This window comes from Gavia stellata, chromosome 1 (assembly GCF_030936135.1).
Source record: "Gavia stellata isolate bGavSte3 chromosome 1, bGavSte3.hap2, whole genome shotgun sequence".
NCBI classification, from domain to species: domain Eukaryota; kingdom Metazoa; phylum Chordata; class Aves; order Gaviiformes; family Gaviidae; genus Gavia; species Gavia stellata.
The window spans coordinates 122,651,722-122,665,777 of NC_082594.1; the positions used below are offsets into that span (position 1 = coordinate 122,651,722).

Below are 14,056 nucleotides of genomic sequence, written 5' to 3' on the forward strand. Positions count from 1 at the left end.
TGACAGATGCAAATACTAATGCAATCTCAGATCTGGTGTGTAGATGTTATTGAACACTTACAACATGATCTGAATTTGTATTTGCTTTCTAGCTCTGGAGAAAACAAATTGTCATCAGTGATGTACCTACGCAGGTGATTACTTGACTGCTCCGGTGAGAATCTCAGGGGAGGGAAAAGGATTAGGATGATGTGAGTTTGAGCTGAGGGAAGCATTGCTCCTGTTCTGGATTTGTAGTTGGCCTCTTTTAATATAAGCTGTATTATATAGAGAGTTTTTTCTGAGCGAGGTTGAATGTAGGTTTGTATTGAAAGAAGGATTGCTTTTTCCTAGAAGTAGTAAATGGATGGAAATGACCATATTTAAATAGAATTTAATCTGTTTCTTCTTAGAGCAATAGGATGTTGCTTTCTTCCCTTTGCTCTCTCAGGTCCAGGGCTGGGTAGTATATGCAATAAATCCTTGCATCACAACTACATGGACTGAGATATATGAAAAAACATCCCATCCTTAAACATAAGACTTGTGCTGGTGTTCCAGTACGAAGATTCCTAATGTTATTTATTTAACATTAGGAATTTAACATTAAATATTTAACATTATTTCTAGTTGTATGAGTAACAGGAAAAGGGTTAGCCATAAAAAAAAGAGTAAAAGGCTTAGGCAGATTGGTGCTATAGGTATATGTAATGGTATTACAGTTGAGCCTTTGTAGTATGGATTAGATTTTGTGCAATTTTTCCAAAATGGGGAAACTCCAGGGGACTCCAGAACAACGGATACAAACATGTAGAAGCCCAAGCATGGGAAGCTGGGTATGCTGCTATTTTTTTTTCCTGTTTCACAGACCCTTTTATGTTTACAGTTGTGTTAAACTGCTGGTATTTCTTTCAAGGTGCTTTGGCATTTCTGAACTAAATGTCCTACAAATAAACAAATGATGGCGAGGGCAGCAGAGACTCAATCTATACAGAACGAGCACCAGGACAGGTACCAGAGGGCAATGGAAGCCTTAGCTCTATCACCAGGTGGAACGTGAGAACAGGCAAATTGTTTGGGGGGTGGGTGTGGGATGAGAGGGGTGCATTACTGTTTTCTCACTAAGGAACAAAATTTCCTAATAATTTGTCAGGCTCTACCTTTTCAAGCTGGAATTCATTACTCCATCAAAGTGAGTGCCTTGCTGCTAAGAGAATAAATGTCTCTAGAATGTAAATGAGAAAAATGTATGAACTGCAAGACATTTAAAGAATTGTGAGTGGCTGGGTGGAAGGAGTTAAGTCTTGGTTTAAAAATTGACTTTGACATAATTTGATAATAAGTAATAAGCTTAGTTTCTGATTCTCTGAGGTTTTGAAATGTAGCAAATCGTTACTAAACGTGCGTGCTGCGTTACACACGACGCATACACAGTTAAGGGGGGGGTGTGATGGGTTGGTTTGTTTGCAACCTGTCTCCCTCCCTTCCTACCCTCCCACTGTAACAAGGCGGTGCCCTCCCTCCCCGGCAGACCACCGGGAGGGAAGGCTGAAGTCAGCCTTGCTCAGCACTGCATTATGCCAGCTTGAGGAGGCTCCCCTTTTCCAGAAGAGCATGGGAGCCCTGTAGGGGTTGGGAGAAGCACGTAACTAGACATTGTGTACCTCCGGTGTTCCCTCCATCTTTTTCTGCCTGGAGGAGAAATCTGTTTGAAAAACTTGTATTGGGCAAGTCTTGGAAACACCTGGGTGGAGATGCATTCTTGTCAAAAGAAAACCCAGAAAACATTTGCACAGATGTGGTTGACACAGGAGGTCATAATCTCATTTCATATGTCACTGCTTAATCTTAGCTGAGATAATTACATACATATGGCTGGCTAAACATGAAGTCAACAGGAAGGTATCCAGCTACATGTGGTACTACGAGTAAATCAGATTTAACTGCAACAGCCAGCAGCTGCGGATATTAGGTGCGTATCGGATGTTCCCTGAGAAAATTTATCTTAAAAAAAAGACAACAAATTTACATTTAGTCATTTTTTGTATGTCTCTATGGGCTGGTACCAATATGGGTAAAACTCATGTTAGTATCTCATAACGTTCAAGTAACAATCAATATAGAATTTAGAGTTACTTATTTGTATATGTATTTCAGAACATGACAGAATGAAAACTCGCTGTCCAGGAAAAGGTGCAGCATATTGCCTAAACCATCTGTAGTGCTGGGTTGATGTTGGCAAGTCCTGGATAACATACAGAGGAGCACGTATGGATCATTTGTTTTACTGGCAAGCAGTCTGGTAAGCATTTCACACGAGTGAAGGCTCTGACCAGCTGCTGACCCCAGCAGCGCCGTGGCTGTACGTATGCTAAAGCCCTAGAACGGAGGCCGTCCTCTAGCACTCGGAACCGGTACAAAATGTCCCTGACGCTTTGCCTTTTGTTGTGTTGACCCGAAGTACTTTTTTTCAGACAGCCTCACCTTCTGGCCGCACCGTTATCACATTTCTGTGCGAGTGTTTTACTAGTGGCTCGTATCCCCTGCAGTATAGTTTTGGTATTATTGCTTCTGGGGACTTACTTACTTAAGAGTTGCTTGGGAAGCCTGTGGGGTATTTTTGCACGATGCTGCCTTTGCAGCATGCAGACAAACCTGTTGGTTTGTTCCAAGCTCAGTGCCAGTTTTCTGTACAGCTGTGAACAGACCCCAAACTCTCTTAATTTCCCAACCCGAAAACAAGAGGATCGGTTCTCTCCCACTCCCCCTTGCCGTGCTTTTAAACCGTTTGTGAGCAGGGATTTTTTTTTTTTCTTCCCATGCGTAGTACACTGAAGTTGAACTCTGGCGTGGTGCACAAAATCAGATTTGATCAGGCCCCCCAAGTTCATTGCTAGGCTATGTTTTTAACCAGGTCACAAGTAGAGACCTGCAGGATGAACTTTTGGAAGGTTTCCCATGCCTGCCAGGCAGGTGCTTTTCTCTGAGTGACTGCTTATGCTCTCTAGGTCCTGACCCTCCAGTCCCCAAGAAGGCCCACACCCCCACACCGAGCCCCCTCGGCTTGACGGGACATTTCGTCCCCCCCAACTCTCCGGAGGCGTATCTGCAGGATTAGGCAGCAGCAGCGCGAGCTCTGGGTAAGTGCGTGCCCTCCCTCGTGCTCATACGTGTTCTTGTAAACTGAGATGGCAGACAAGCGAGTGAAGACATACTTCAGTTTTATTGTTGTTTAGGCATGGATAGAAACATTAATTCTTTTGCACTCTTGGTTCTTGAAACGTGCCCATAGTGAACTCGGAGCAGTGAAAAACCCAGCTCCTAGGATTGACGATTTAAAGTGCATAGGAGACCTAGCAGAATCCCAAAAGGCGAGGAGTAGTTTTTATTCCTTTTTTGTAGCTGTGGAAGTTGAAGGATGACTTTTTTTTCTTCTCCTCTCCCCCATATTGCCCAGAGAGTGGTATGAAAATATTTCAGCCCTTCCCTATGCTTTCACTTATCTTCTTTGGAGGTTTCTTCTCTGTATTTAAGAACTATTTGTAGTGTTATAAACAAAGACAGGTGATGTTTGCACATTCCTTCACAGAACTCTGTTACAACTTTTCCTGCTGAGAGTCACACCCACTGCGGTTTGGTTTTTTTTTTAAAAATGTGTATCACTTGGCAGTGTTCTCGCACCAAAAGAAAAAGATATATTTGTATATAAAGTAACTTTTTTGCGTGTTCACCTTTTATTTTGGAAAAACAGGTCTTTAAAAATTTTAGAATTTTTTTAACAAAATTCTAAAAAGAAAAAAATCACAATATTTACAGAGATAACAGAATGGCTTAGCCATGCAAAACAAATTACTTTGGTTTTTTTCCCCCATTTTACTTTGGTTTAAATATTGACCAAGATTATAATTTTTCTTTCAGCCAAATAAAACAGTAACAAATCAAAGTTTAGAGGCATGTAATAGGATTTCCCTCTAATATTTTATACAGCATAGAGTTTATAGGACATCTTATGTATTTAATCCATGCCAATGCACTACAGGAAGCTTTTATTAAGACATCAGTCACTACTGCCCAGACATTTAACATTTTACAAATTTACAAGTAACAGTGTTTTCTTCCCCCTAAATAATGCAAAAGTGGCAAAATACATTTCCTAACGTCCCTCTTTTTCTTTTATTTATTTATTTTTGCCTACCAGTCTATAAAAACTTACTTTTTCCCTGGATATTTGTAAATGGAAACCTGATGTTCTGCTTACCCTCCTGTTCCTCTCCATCAAAGCTGCCTGTTACTTTCTTCCAGAAACTAACCTTCTGCATAAGGTGAAACTTCGCTCCCTTAAGTACAACTTCCTCTTGGCCATTCACCCTAAAACATTTTCTCATCAGTACCGTTCTAAAAATTCCCTCAAGCGTAAAACATGTTTAGAAAGTTACAAACTTGAATGTAACTAAAGATACATAGACATTTCATTGTTACAATTATATGTACTGTTTGATAAATTAGGTACCAGTTAAAAACACTAAAATTATCTCAAGGTGCATTCAATATCTGTAGCATAGTTAACAAAAACACACAAAAAATATATATATATTTTCTATTTTTGTGGAAAAAAAATGCAGCTTTGATATGACCACTGTTTAAAAAAAGTTTCCAATTCTGACTGGTATCTTTTTGAAATGGAGAAAAGGTACAGTACTTTAAGGCAGCGGATAACATAAAGGAATCAAAATTAATCCAGAATTCCAGTTCCTTATCTTAATTCTAACATGAAAGACGACTGATAATGTATCAATAAAATGCGTGTCTTGCTCTAGAAGAAAAGCATTATTAGCCACCGTCTGTACATAAGCTAGGAATTCTTCATTGTGTTCCTTGCTCAATACCCAGACTTCTCTGTGGAAACTCTTTATTCCCTTTCTGGCTGTTTAGCTTTGCATGGTTTTTTAAATGTTCACTTTTATTAACAATTTAGTTTATTCTTGTCACAACTTTCACCCTTCCTCTTTACTGTGATTTCAAAGAATGAAAAAGGAGTTTGACATTTTCCTTTAAGACAATCTTACACTCTAGGTACTTGCTACAAAGCAGAGGCTTCACTGATAACAATCAGAATTAGACATGTACCTGCTCAAAGGGTGTCATAAAAACAATTGAAATAAAACCATTACACTATACATCAGATTAACAGCAACTCCCAGAACAAAGCCTTACAGTGTATAAAAATAGCTACGTAAAAAATTTACATAAAGGCAAACAAAAAGAAATCTTCAGTGCAGACATTTACAAAAAAATATTTCAAACAGAACACAACATGGTGACCTATTATCATGGCTGTTGCCAAAATTAGTTTGTGGGTTTTTTTAGCTTGAGATAATTGTGTCTAAAATCCTTTGAAAACTTGGTAGTATGATCTGTTTAATACTTGAACCATGAATAGCTGTCACTTCTTTGTATATGTTTAAATACAATCCACGTTCATGCTTCAATTGGTCTATATGTATTTTCTGAAAATATGAAAGATAAAGCCAGTTAAACATTTTTAAATACGTTAACCAACATAACTACTCAGTATCTAACCTTCAAATAAACAGCTACAGGAATAGTACTTTCTTCTGCCATTCAGTGATGAGAATACTTTCTTTCATGGTAAGAATAGCTGTAGCAATATTGTTCCCAGTAAATCCAGTAAGTTTATCTGGTAAGTAATGGACTTATGGATAAGCTTTCCTTTATGTAGATCCACTGATCTGAAGAAATAAAGTAATTAAAAGATTGCGCTTGAAGGCACATGATGTTATTTTAACTCCTAAGTTCAATAAATACCCTCAGCTCACTTCAGCTCCATCTAATCACCTCAATATTGCAATGTTGCAGAAGGTACCAGGTCCACAAAAAAATACAAAACAAGCCCTAACTGAAAAGATTTCAGAATTTTCCCATAGAGTTGCAGTAGAAATGCTGGCTATTTACACTGCAACTTTTTCAAGATCCAAATTTATTTTCCGCTTTTAAATCATCCATAGGGCATAATTTTGGTATTCCCAATTCCCTCTTTCAAGCTAGTAAAACAGTGACATGGCTAGCAAAGTGCACACAGCAACACTCCATCTCTTTATGTACTGTATCATCATTCTACCTAGTGAATTCTGAATATTTAGCGCAAAAATAGTGCCTTGCACTTTTAAAATTTCAGACAATACTAACATATTGAAGTAATTAATAAGGAGAGCTGTCTCTATTTAATAAGGAGCTTTTTTCATCTAAATATGAAATGTGATAATTCCACTCACAATGCACCACCACCGAACACTTACTATTCTCATTTTTAAGAACAGTTGATGATTAACTCAAGAAACTTCAGTATGGTTAGCTGGTTTCCACACTGTTGTGCTACCGCAGCGTTGATTTAAAATGGCCTCAGTTGGTCAGAAAAATGGTCTAAAGCCCTGCTTTGGGTACTAAGGGGAGAGGTGCAGCAGTGGCACATATCTATGTAGCAGTGGTGTATGTATCTGTGAACACCGGGTGGTGCTGTTGGTGCTTTGTAGGGCTCCTACAATCCCCGACAGCACTTCTGCATCTACCTCATTATTTGTATAGCGTTTATTTTACACGGATCCTGGTTGGGGAAACTTTCATATCTGTGGCATTGTTACTAACTTAATATACAGTGTTTCTTTCCAGGATAAAATCGATAATAGTATGAGTATGTAAAATCTTGAGTAAAAGAATGATTTTGTGCTAGCTGAAGTTTTCATGCCTCTTGCAGTGATGATGAGTAAAGCTGACCAAAGACTTAGAAACTATTGCTTGCAGTAAGGGAAGAAGGTTCCTGTGAACATTTAAAGTCATAACTCAAAACCTTAGAAACTATACCTAAACATACTCTTCATATCATACATACACACACACACCACAGTGATATATTATGCAAATTTGTATTTTCATTTCCCCAAGTACATGGAATAAAATAAAGCCAAGTACTAAGTTATGTCTTTAATATGTGCATATGCAGGTGTGACTTCTTAATTGGCCAGGGGCTGAGTCTGTCTGTCCGCTCCACATCGCTCCCCTGCCTAACCTCTAAAAGGTGAGCAACAGACTCCAAGCCACCACCGTGATCGCTAGACACAGATGGCTAGGGAGAAATGGTGGACAAAGAGATGAATACGAAATGCTGCAATATGAAATGCTTACCTGGATTGATGACTGACACATTTTGTCTCTTAAGTTTCAGATTTATGATTGTTTTCTTCTAGCTTTTTGTTTTCTTCTATATTTCCAAGATCTTTGTCTACATGTTTTGATGCTGTCCTATAATGAAAAAAATAAGGTCACTTTTGCATGTCTACAGCATTTTGTTCCATCCTCACATTAAGGACACTGTCTCCTCCCTCTCAGTAATACATAAAACCCTTACAGTTCTCTTCTGAGCAGAGCAATAGGCTTGCATATGTCTGTAAATAGACCAACAGCACCAGTTCCTCCACCAGCGTTAGTACCGCAGGAAGTGTTGCAGTAGGGCTGTGTATGTGTGTTTTACTTCTTGAGGAATTCAGAATTACTCTGAGCTAGCAGACATTTGGTAAGGTTAAACCAGTTGTGCAGATCCATGTTTCTTGACAAATTAATTGTGTAGCTTGTTTCAATAAACAAGAGTTTGCTTTAAGGCGTACTAAAACGTTACAAGTGTGGCTAAGGTATCTTGATCAACATAGCAATCTTTTGTGTATTTGTAGTAATTGACTTTCACAGCCTGTGCCAAACGGAAGCTCTTTAACTGTGAAGAAACTAATGAAAATTCTGGCAACACCAAAAACAAACCCCACTCTGGCTTCTAGATCTGTGCTAGCTACGACTGACAAGCTTTGGGTAAAGAAGAGATTGTGTAAATGTTTGGGGGGGCGGGGAAGAGGTATGCCTCATTTAAAATAGCAGGTCTTCCTTAATGCAAGTAGTGGAGATGAATTAATGAGTTAAGTGCTTAGTTTAGCTTAGCACAATAAAACCACTAAGCCATTCATTTAACGTGCGAGAAGCCTCACTGTCTGCCGAGGTGAAAGATTCCTGCAGTGCTGCGATAACATTTTGAAGGCCACAATTTTTAAAATGTAAATGGGCAAATGTGTTTGAGTGGGACAAAGTAAATCCCTTGTGTCAAAGCAGATTATCGTATACGCATTTTCTCTATGGGTAATTTGTTTTCCCTACAGAAAAGCAACGTCTGTTGTGACAGATTCATGCATATGCTCACCCTTGCTTCTGGGTAAAGACCCGTAGTGACACTGACTTGCAAAATACAATGAAGACACAGGTTAGCAAGATAGTGTGACATGTCACGCCGACACCATGCAGGTATGTACCTCCCAAAACCGCTGATGTGAATTTTTGCTAGTGGAGTGTTTCCGTGCACATCCTCCATCTGAGCAAAGGCCGCGGCTAAGCGCTACGTGTGCCCTGAGTTGAAGCAGCCTTGAACAGTACTGTTAAGAGAGTACAGTTTAGTTCTTGTCTCAGAAGAGCTTCTGATGGGGTGCAAAGGCCCCTAACCCTCAATGCCCTTGGGAGGGCTGCTGAAATGCTGCTCTCTGGGCTGGGGAGCAGTGTTTGAGGTGGAGTGCCGGAGGGGCAGGGGATTCTGGGCCCCAAATCCCCCTGATTACACTGAATGGGACCATTCCAAAATCCTTTTGGTTTTAGAGTAGGTTATTTCCTGAGTGGCTATAAGCTTTAATGCTTCAAAGCTGCATTTACCTTTTACTATTGGTTTTAGAGTGCCTCTGTTACGTTTGTGTGGCTGACAGCAAGGTGTCTGTGCTGAAAACCCACCTACTGCAAAGATCCAAACTTCTGCTTGTCGCAGGCAAATTTAATTTTTAAAATGCTGAGATTATATCACAAAATAACTTGTTCTACAGTGGTACCTTTCTATTGTGCAGTAACTTTCTACTTTCTTCGGGTATTCAAAACCTGAAACACGTGATGTGCACAGAAGGAAAGGATGTAAGATGCAATAAAGAAGAAAATTCAGTGCTTTGGTAGAGATTGACCTTCTGTGATCTTAATAACCTTTCACAAATCTCTTTAATCCTAGTAAAAAAGAAACAAACTGCCAAACAAACAATTCCTTTAAAAAGCTTTTTTTTTTTTTAATTAAAAAAAAAAGTTTGTTTTAGGTAGAGCACAGGATTTAGCTTGTCACGTGGCTAATGAGTCTTTTCCATAAGTAAGTCTTACAAAATTGGAGACAGCAGGGAAAGAGATGAAAAGCTGGAAGAATCTGGACTGGGGCAATTACCTGAGCCGAAATGAGTTGGAGGCGAGAAAGCAGTATCATGTATGTCTGCCCTCACGTAACTGCTTATGTCTGCTCTTGGAGACAAGAGAGTGGACTGCATAGACTACTGGCATGGCTCAGTGTGATCCTTTTTTTTTTGGCTTCTTATCAAGAGTTTTACAGCGCTCAAAGCAGACTGGATTTCACGTGACCTGACACTTAACAGCAGAGGGAACTGTAACTAGCATTACTGGTCTTTGATTAGGTTAAAATTGTTCCGTGACTAAACCTGGGAGATTCTGCAATGCGATCAGATTTTGATTTTTAAAGAAGTGTTCTATTTTAGTTCTGAATTCAATGAAACTGTTCCCCTCACTGAATGCCACCTCTATTTTCCTAAAGCCCAAATGGGTGAAAATAGGAGCTTTAAAAGGCAGCACTCTGACTTTGAAAGAGGCAGGCAAGCCAGAACTCTTTTGGAGGATGGTATATACCGCTTGCTTGAAATGAGAGCAGCAGCAGTTTTTCATGTCTGACAATCAGATAGATTTAGATTCTCAGTGCCTGAGACTGAAATACAGCAGTTTAATTCTGGTGGTTCGGTGATCTCACCGACTTTTTTCTGTGTTTTGTTCCCCAAACACTGATAACTAGGCAGATTCAGCACAAGTGATACTGCTGCCTTTTTAATACTATCTAAAGAGTGTTATTAAGAGAGAAGAGTAATTTTGCACTGAGTTGCAGTGGTAGGATCCATTGGCAGTGCTCTGCCAACAGCAGAGGAGTAGGCAACCCTGGCGTGGCACCAGTCCTCAGGGCTCCAGAGACATGGCCTGGGTTTGTAACAGAGAACTGGCTCAAAACATGGTTTCCAGCGCTTCCTGAGGTGACCTGAGGCACAGGACAAACGGTCCTTTGCCAGCTTACCATTCAACAACAGTTGTTCCTTAGGTTTTTTGTGCATTAACCCTCGTCAGCTTGCTCCATTTGCAACTCAAGAGTGACTTCCTGAGGACATCTGAGCAGCTGGGCAATGCGGTCCAGATGGACGGAAATATTCCTGAGGATTTGCCAAAAAGGGCAACACCGCCCGCTTTGCCCAGACCGTCATCTCACACACTTTAACATTATCTACAGCTCCACAAAGCAAGCCCACACCTTAGCATGCTCTGGCCATATTGTTCTGAAGAGTGAGAAGTTGGTTGTATGAATATGAGTTTACTTATGTCTCTCAACTGTTGGTTTTTTTTTTTAAATTCATTTGTAAAACATGGATCATTCCGAGCTCTTGCTAAAATTATGACTCGTATTTTACATTTATCTATGCTTGCTCTTCAGGAAAATAATTATCCTCAGGGACTCCTAATCAAAATCTCTCTGTAAGTAGTACCAAAATGAGGGGTTTAGTTTTCTTTGGTGTGTGTCTGTGCTGAGGGGTTGTTATTTTCATGGATTTCGTTTAGATATTGTTCATAGCACTGTTTTTAATATAAAGACTGTTTTCCATCTCAATTGTTTTGCCTGCTGTAGAGTAAATATAGACTGCATATAGATGACCCAGAAAGTGGTGTTGGATTTTAATTCCTGATGTCTTGCTTTTAATCTCACAAGTCTAGGCCTCACCCTCAACACTGTTTAAGGAAGAAAATCTGCAGTGCTCTTTGTCCTTGTTACCCAAGCTTGCAGTAACGATGGGTAAGAGAATACTCACTGGTGTAGAACTCATCTGAAGTTCATCAGCTCTTGCTGAAGCAAGAGCCATGAATTTCATTAAGGCTTGCATTACTTTTGAAAGGCATGTTAGACGTTCAACTGCACTGTTGCAAAAGATTTTCTAGGAGCTAATGGTCTTTTATACATCCAAATTTGGATTATCTGCACTCTCTTTCTATTTACCCCAGCCTTGCCTTCCACTTCCTCCAATTATTTTCAAATGTCCAGCAGCAGGAGAAAAGGCAGAGATATTAGAAAGATATTCCGGTCATCAAGAAACGAGTGACTATTTTTTAATTCATGCCACTTTTATAAAAGTTTTGTGACATGAACTGACAATTTCAGAGATGTTTGTAACCTCGTCTTTTCTCTGGAAGCGAATTGCATGAAAAACAATACAAATGCTGAGTCTTGTTTGAAACATACAGCAGATTTCCTATGTATTTGGCCTGCCACATTTGGATTCATATGCTCGTTTCCTATATAAGTATCAGACAAGCAGAATTGTTATGCTTCAAGTGTTCAGTTTCAGAGACACTAGTAACATTCTTGATTACTCCGACTTAAGAATTTCAAGAGTTTGGTGTGCTCTGAGTATGAACAATCTTAGGACTGCTGCTGTGCTTCAGTTTGCCCAGCTGAATTTCCCTCGCTGCATTTTAAATGCCTTTAACCTCGATCTAGCCTCATGGGACTTAAGATTTGTGCATGTCCAAACCCAAGGAGCAAAAATGGGACAAAGGTCCAATCCACACACAAAACTTCCATGCCTAGAGACCAGGGATACAGGATGCCGGGTGCATTATTGTCTTTCTAAACCTTTAATTTGTGCTGTACTCTCAGCTGTTTCTGGCAAGGTGAAAAGTTCATCTATGAAGTATTTGCTGAAGATGGGTGTCCTAGAATCACTTGACTGAGGTCTGACACACGAATTTTAGAAAGATTCTGAAGCGCTACGTTATATTCTGTTTGGTGAAAATTAGTTTAAAATATCCTTTTTGGAAAAAGGAGAAATTTCTAGAAAACAAGCCTTCTGCTCAGATGAAGGAGAAACATAGCATGCTGGGGTACGCAGCCTCAACTCTTTATCCAAGAGGGGGCTGGCTGCAGTGTGTTGAATACAGATGAGTCCCTGATTTATGGGATAATATTCATAGTGAAAAGAATACGTGGCAATAACCAGCTTTTGCAGCAAGTGGTGCTGAGGCAGTGAATAACTATGTAAGTAAGTGAGTGATTTATTGTGAATATATTCCAAGGCTACAAGTATAATTTCTGCTTAGTGTGGATGACAAGACAATAGAAGATTATACAAACCACAACACCAATAATGAAAAAAAGTAATGTTTTTCTTGCCTCGGCAGACTTGGAAAGTTCTGTGCTGCTGCCTTCTCAGACTTTCCTTTGGCGTCACTTTGGGGATAGAGATTAGGTGAGTTACTGTTCGAGAGTGGGTTCAAAAAATAACTACTAACACTGTTGGCCTGTATGGAGATGGAGGGGTTGTGATCAGACACACATTGTGTCTAAAGGTGTAAGGTGCTTTTTGCAAGGTCTACTTTGATTTCTAGGCTATAATCCGTGCTGAAAACTTTGTCAGAATAGGTACTGACACTCTGCTTGCTCTTGCAAGTACCGTGTGCAGAAAGCAGGGAGGATAACAACAGATCAACTTAAATATATGCTGAGAACAGGAGATTGTCAATGATGATGCATCAATTAAGAGTTTTCAGGGTTTCAGAGGCCAGCAACCATGTATCAAATATGAAGACTACTATTTAACTATAAAGGGATTTTAATTTTGTCCCCATTGAACCTGTCTAATCAATTCTAGCTCTAATTTTTAGTCTGAGCTTGTAGAAGAGAAGTTGAGCATGAGGAAAAGAAGTGTTGTCCATTTAGAATACGCTGTATCCTATCTTTAAAGCTGAAAAAGTTATCTTAAGTCATAAACTCATCTCAGCACAGGACATGCTCTATTCTGAGATTCTTGTTAGCTCTCCCCACACTACATAACAGTACAAGAAGAGATACATCACCTTCTCTACCCTCCCTATACCCAAACCACCTCTTCCAAAAAAACCCAAACCAGTAAATCACAGTTTCATGATTCCACATTCTCACATTCAAAAGGAAAGACAAAAGAAAATGATCCTAGACATTATTACACTAGTAGCAAAGTGTGGGAGGAGAAGCTCAATGTTATTAGTACTTTTGGTAGAAATTAAAAAGAAGCATAAGCTTTGCAAAAATATTTTTTTCCCTGTATAATATCTGGATGTGGTTCTGTGCTTGGGTAATTTATAGAAATTCTTTATTTGAAAAACTTCCAAAACTTGCTCAGTTATGGCTGGAGTAAAATCCTTATGTATTATCCAAAAAAGAGTATTTGCAAGCAGATGGAGAATTCCCTGTTGTACTTTCATATCAGTGAAAACACATTTGTTCACAGTAAAATCCCACTGGTATATTTTAGATCTCATTTGATCTAATTTTAATGAAAGGTCATAGAAAGAACAACTGAACTTTAAGATTGCTTCTATACCTGTACTGACTTGTGCATGTTATGCATAACTACCTTAATCTTCCCTGTTAAGAAGCAGCTGTAAGGAACCCTTCAGAGAGCAAGCCTGCCCTCAGTTCTCCCTGGAGACAACTGTATGGGGGTAAGGCCAAATGGCATACAGTCATGGCCATCTTTAAAAGGATGGAGAAACATGGTTACTTTCTGAGGTCATCCAGTTTATTTTCTGAAGTGAGCCTGTGTGATAATAAAGAAACTTAAAAGCAAACAGGACTCACTGGCCAATACTGTTCTATGCCTAGGATGGCTAAAACGTACTGATTTGGACGATAGCGTCTAGTTTTTCAGCAACACAAGGTCTATCTTTACCAATTTTACTTCAGAGATCTCAAAGTATATATGAACAAGTGAATTAAGGATCTCTCTTCTCCCTGAGATGGTTTAGACTTACTTATTCTGTAATTTATTCCATTTTTAAAGCAAACGAGCTACCCAACTTCTACATGAAGACAGTTTCTTCTAGTACCAGTAAAGCCACACAGAGGTTAACATCCCACAAT

The 14,056-nt window shown here is 39.4% G+C and overlaps 1 protein-coding gene across 1 annotated transcript in view; it reads right to left on the bottom strand.

Annotated features, from left to right (window-relative positions):
- Nucleotides 1-3,242: 3,242 nt before the first annotated feature.
- Nucleotides 3,243-14,056, bottom strand: part of ALCAM (activated leukocyte cell adhesion molecule) — a 122,555-nt gene continuing 111,741 nt past the window's right edge. Inside the window, exons 15-16 of the mRNA XM_059816159.1 lie at nt 7,180-7,296; nt 3,243-5,486 (exon numbers count right to left, since the gene is read on the bottom strand). Coding sequence (XP_059672142.1) covers nt 7,209-7,296 — 88 coding nt within the window. The 3' untranslated portion in view covers nt 3,243-5,486; nt 7,180-7,208. The remainder of the gene's footprint in view (nt 5,487-7,179; nt 7,297-14,056) is intronic.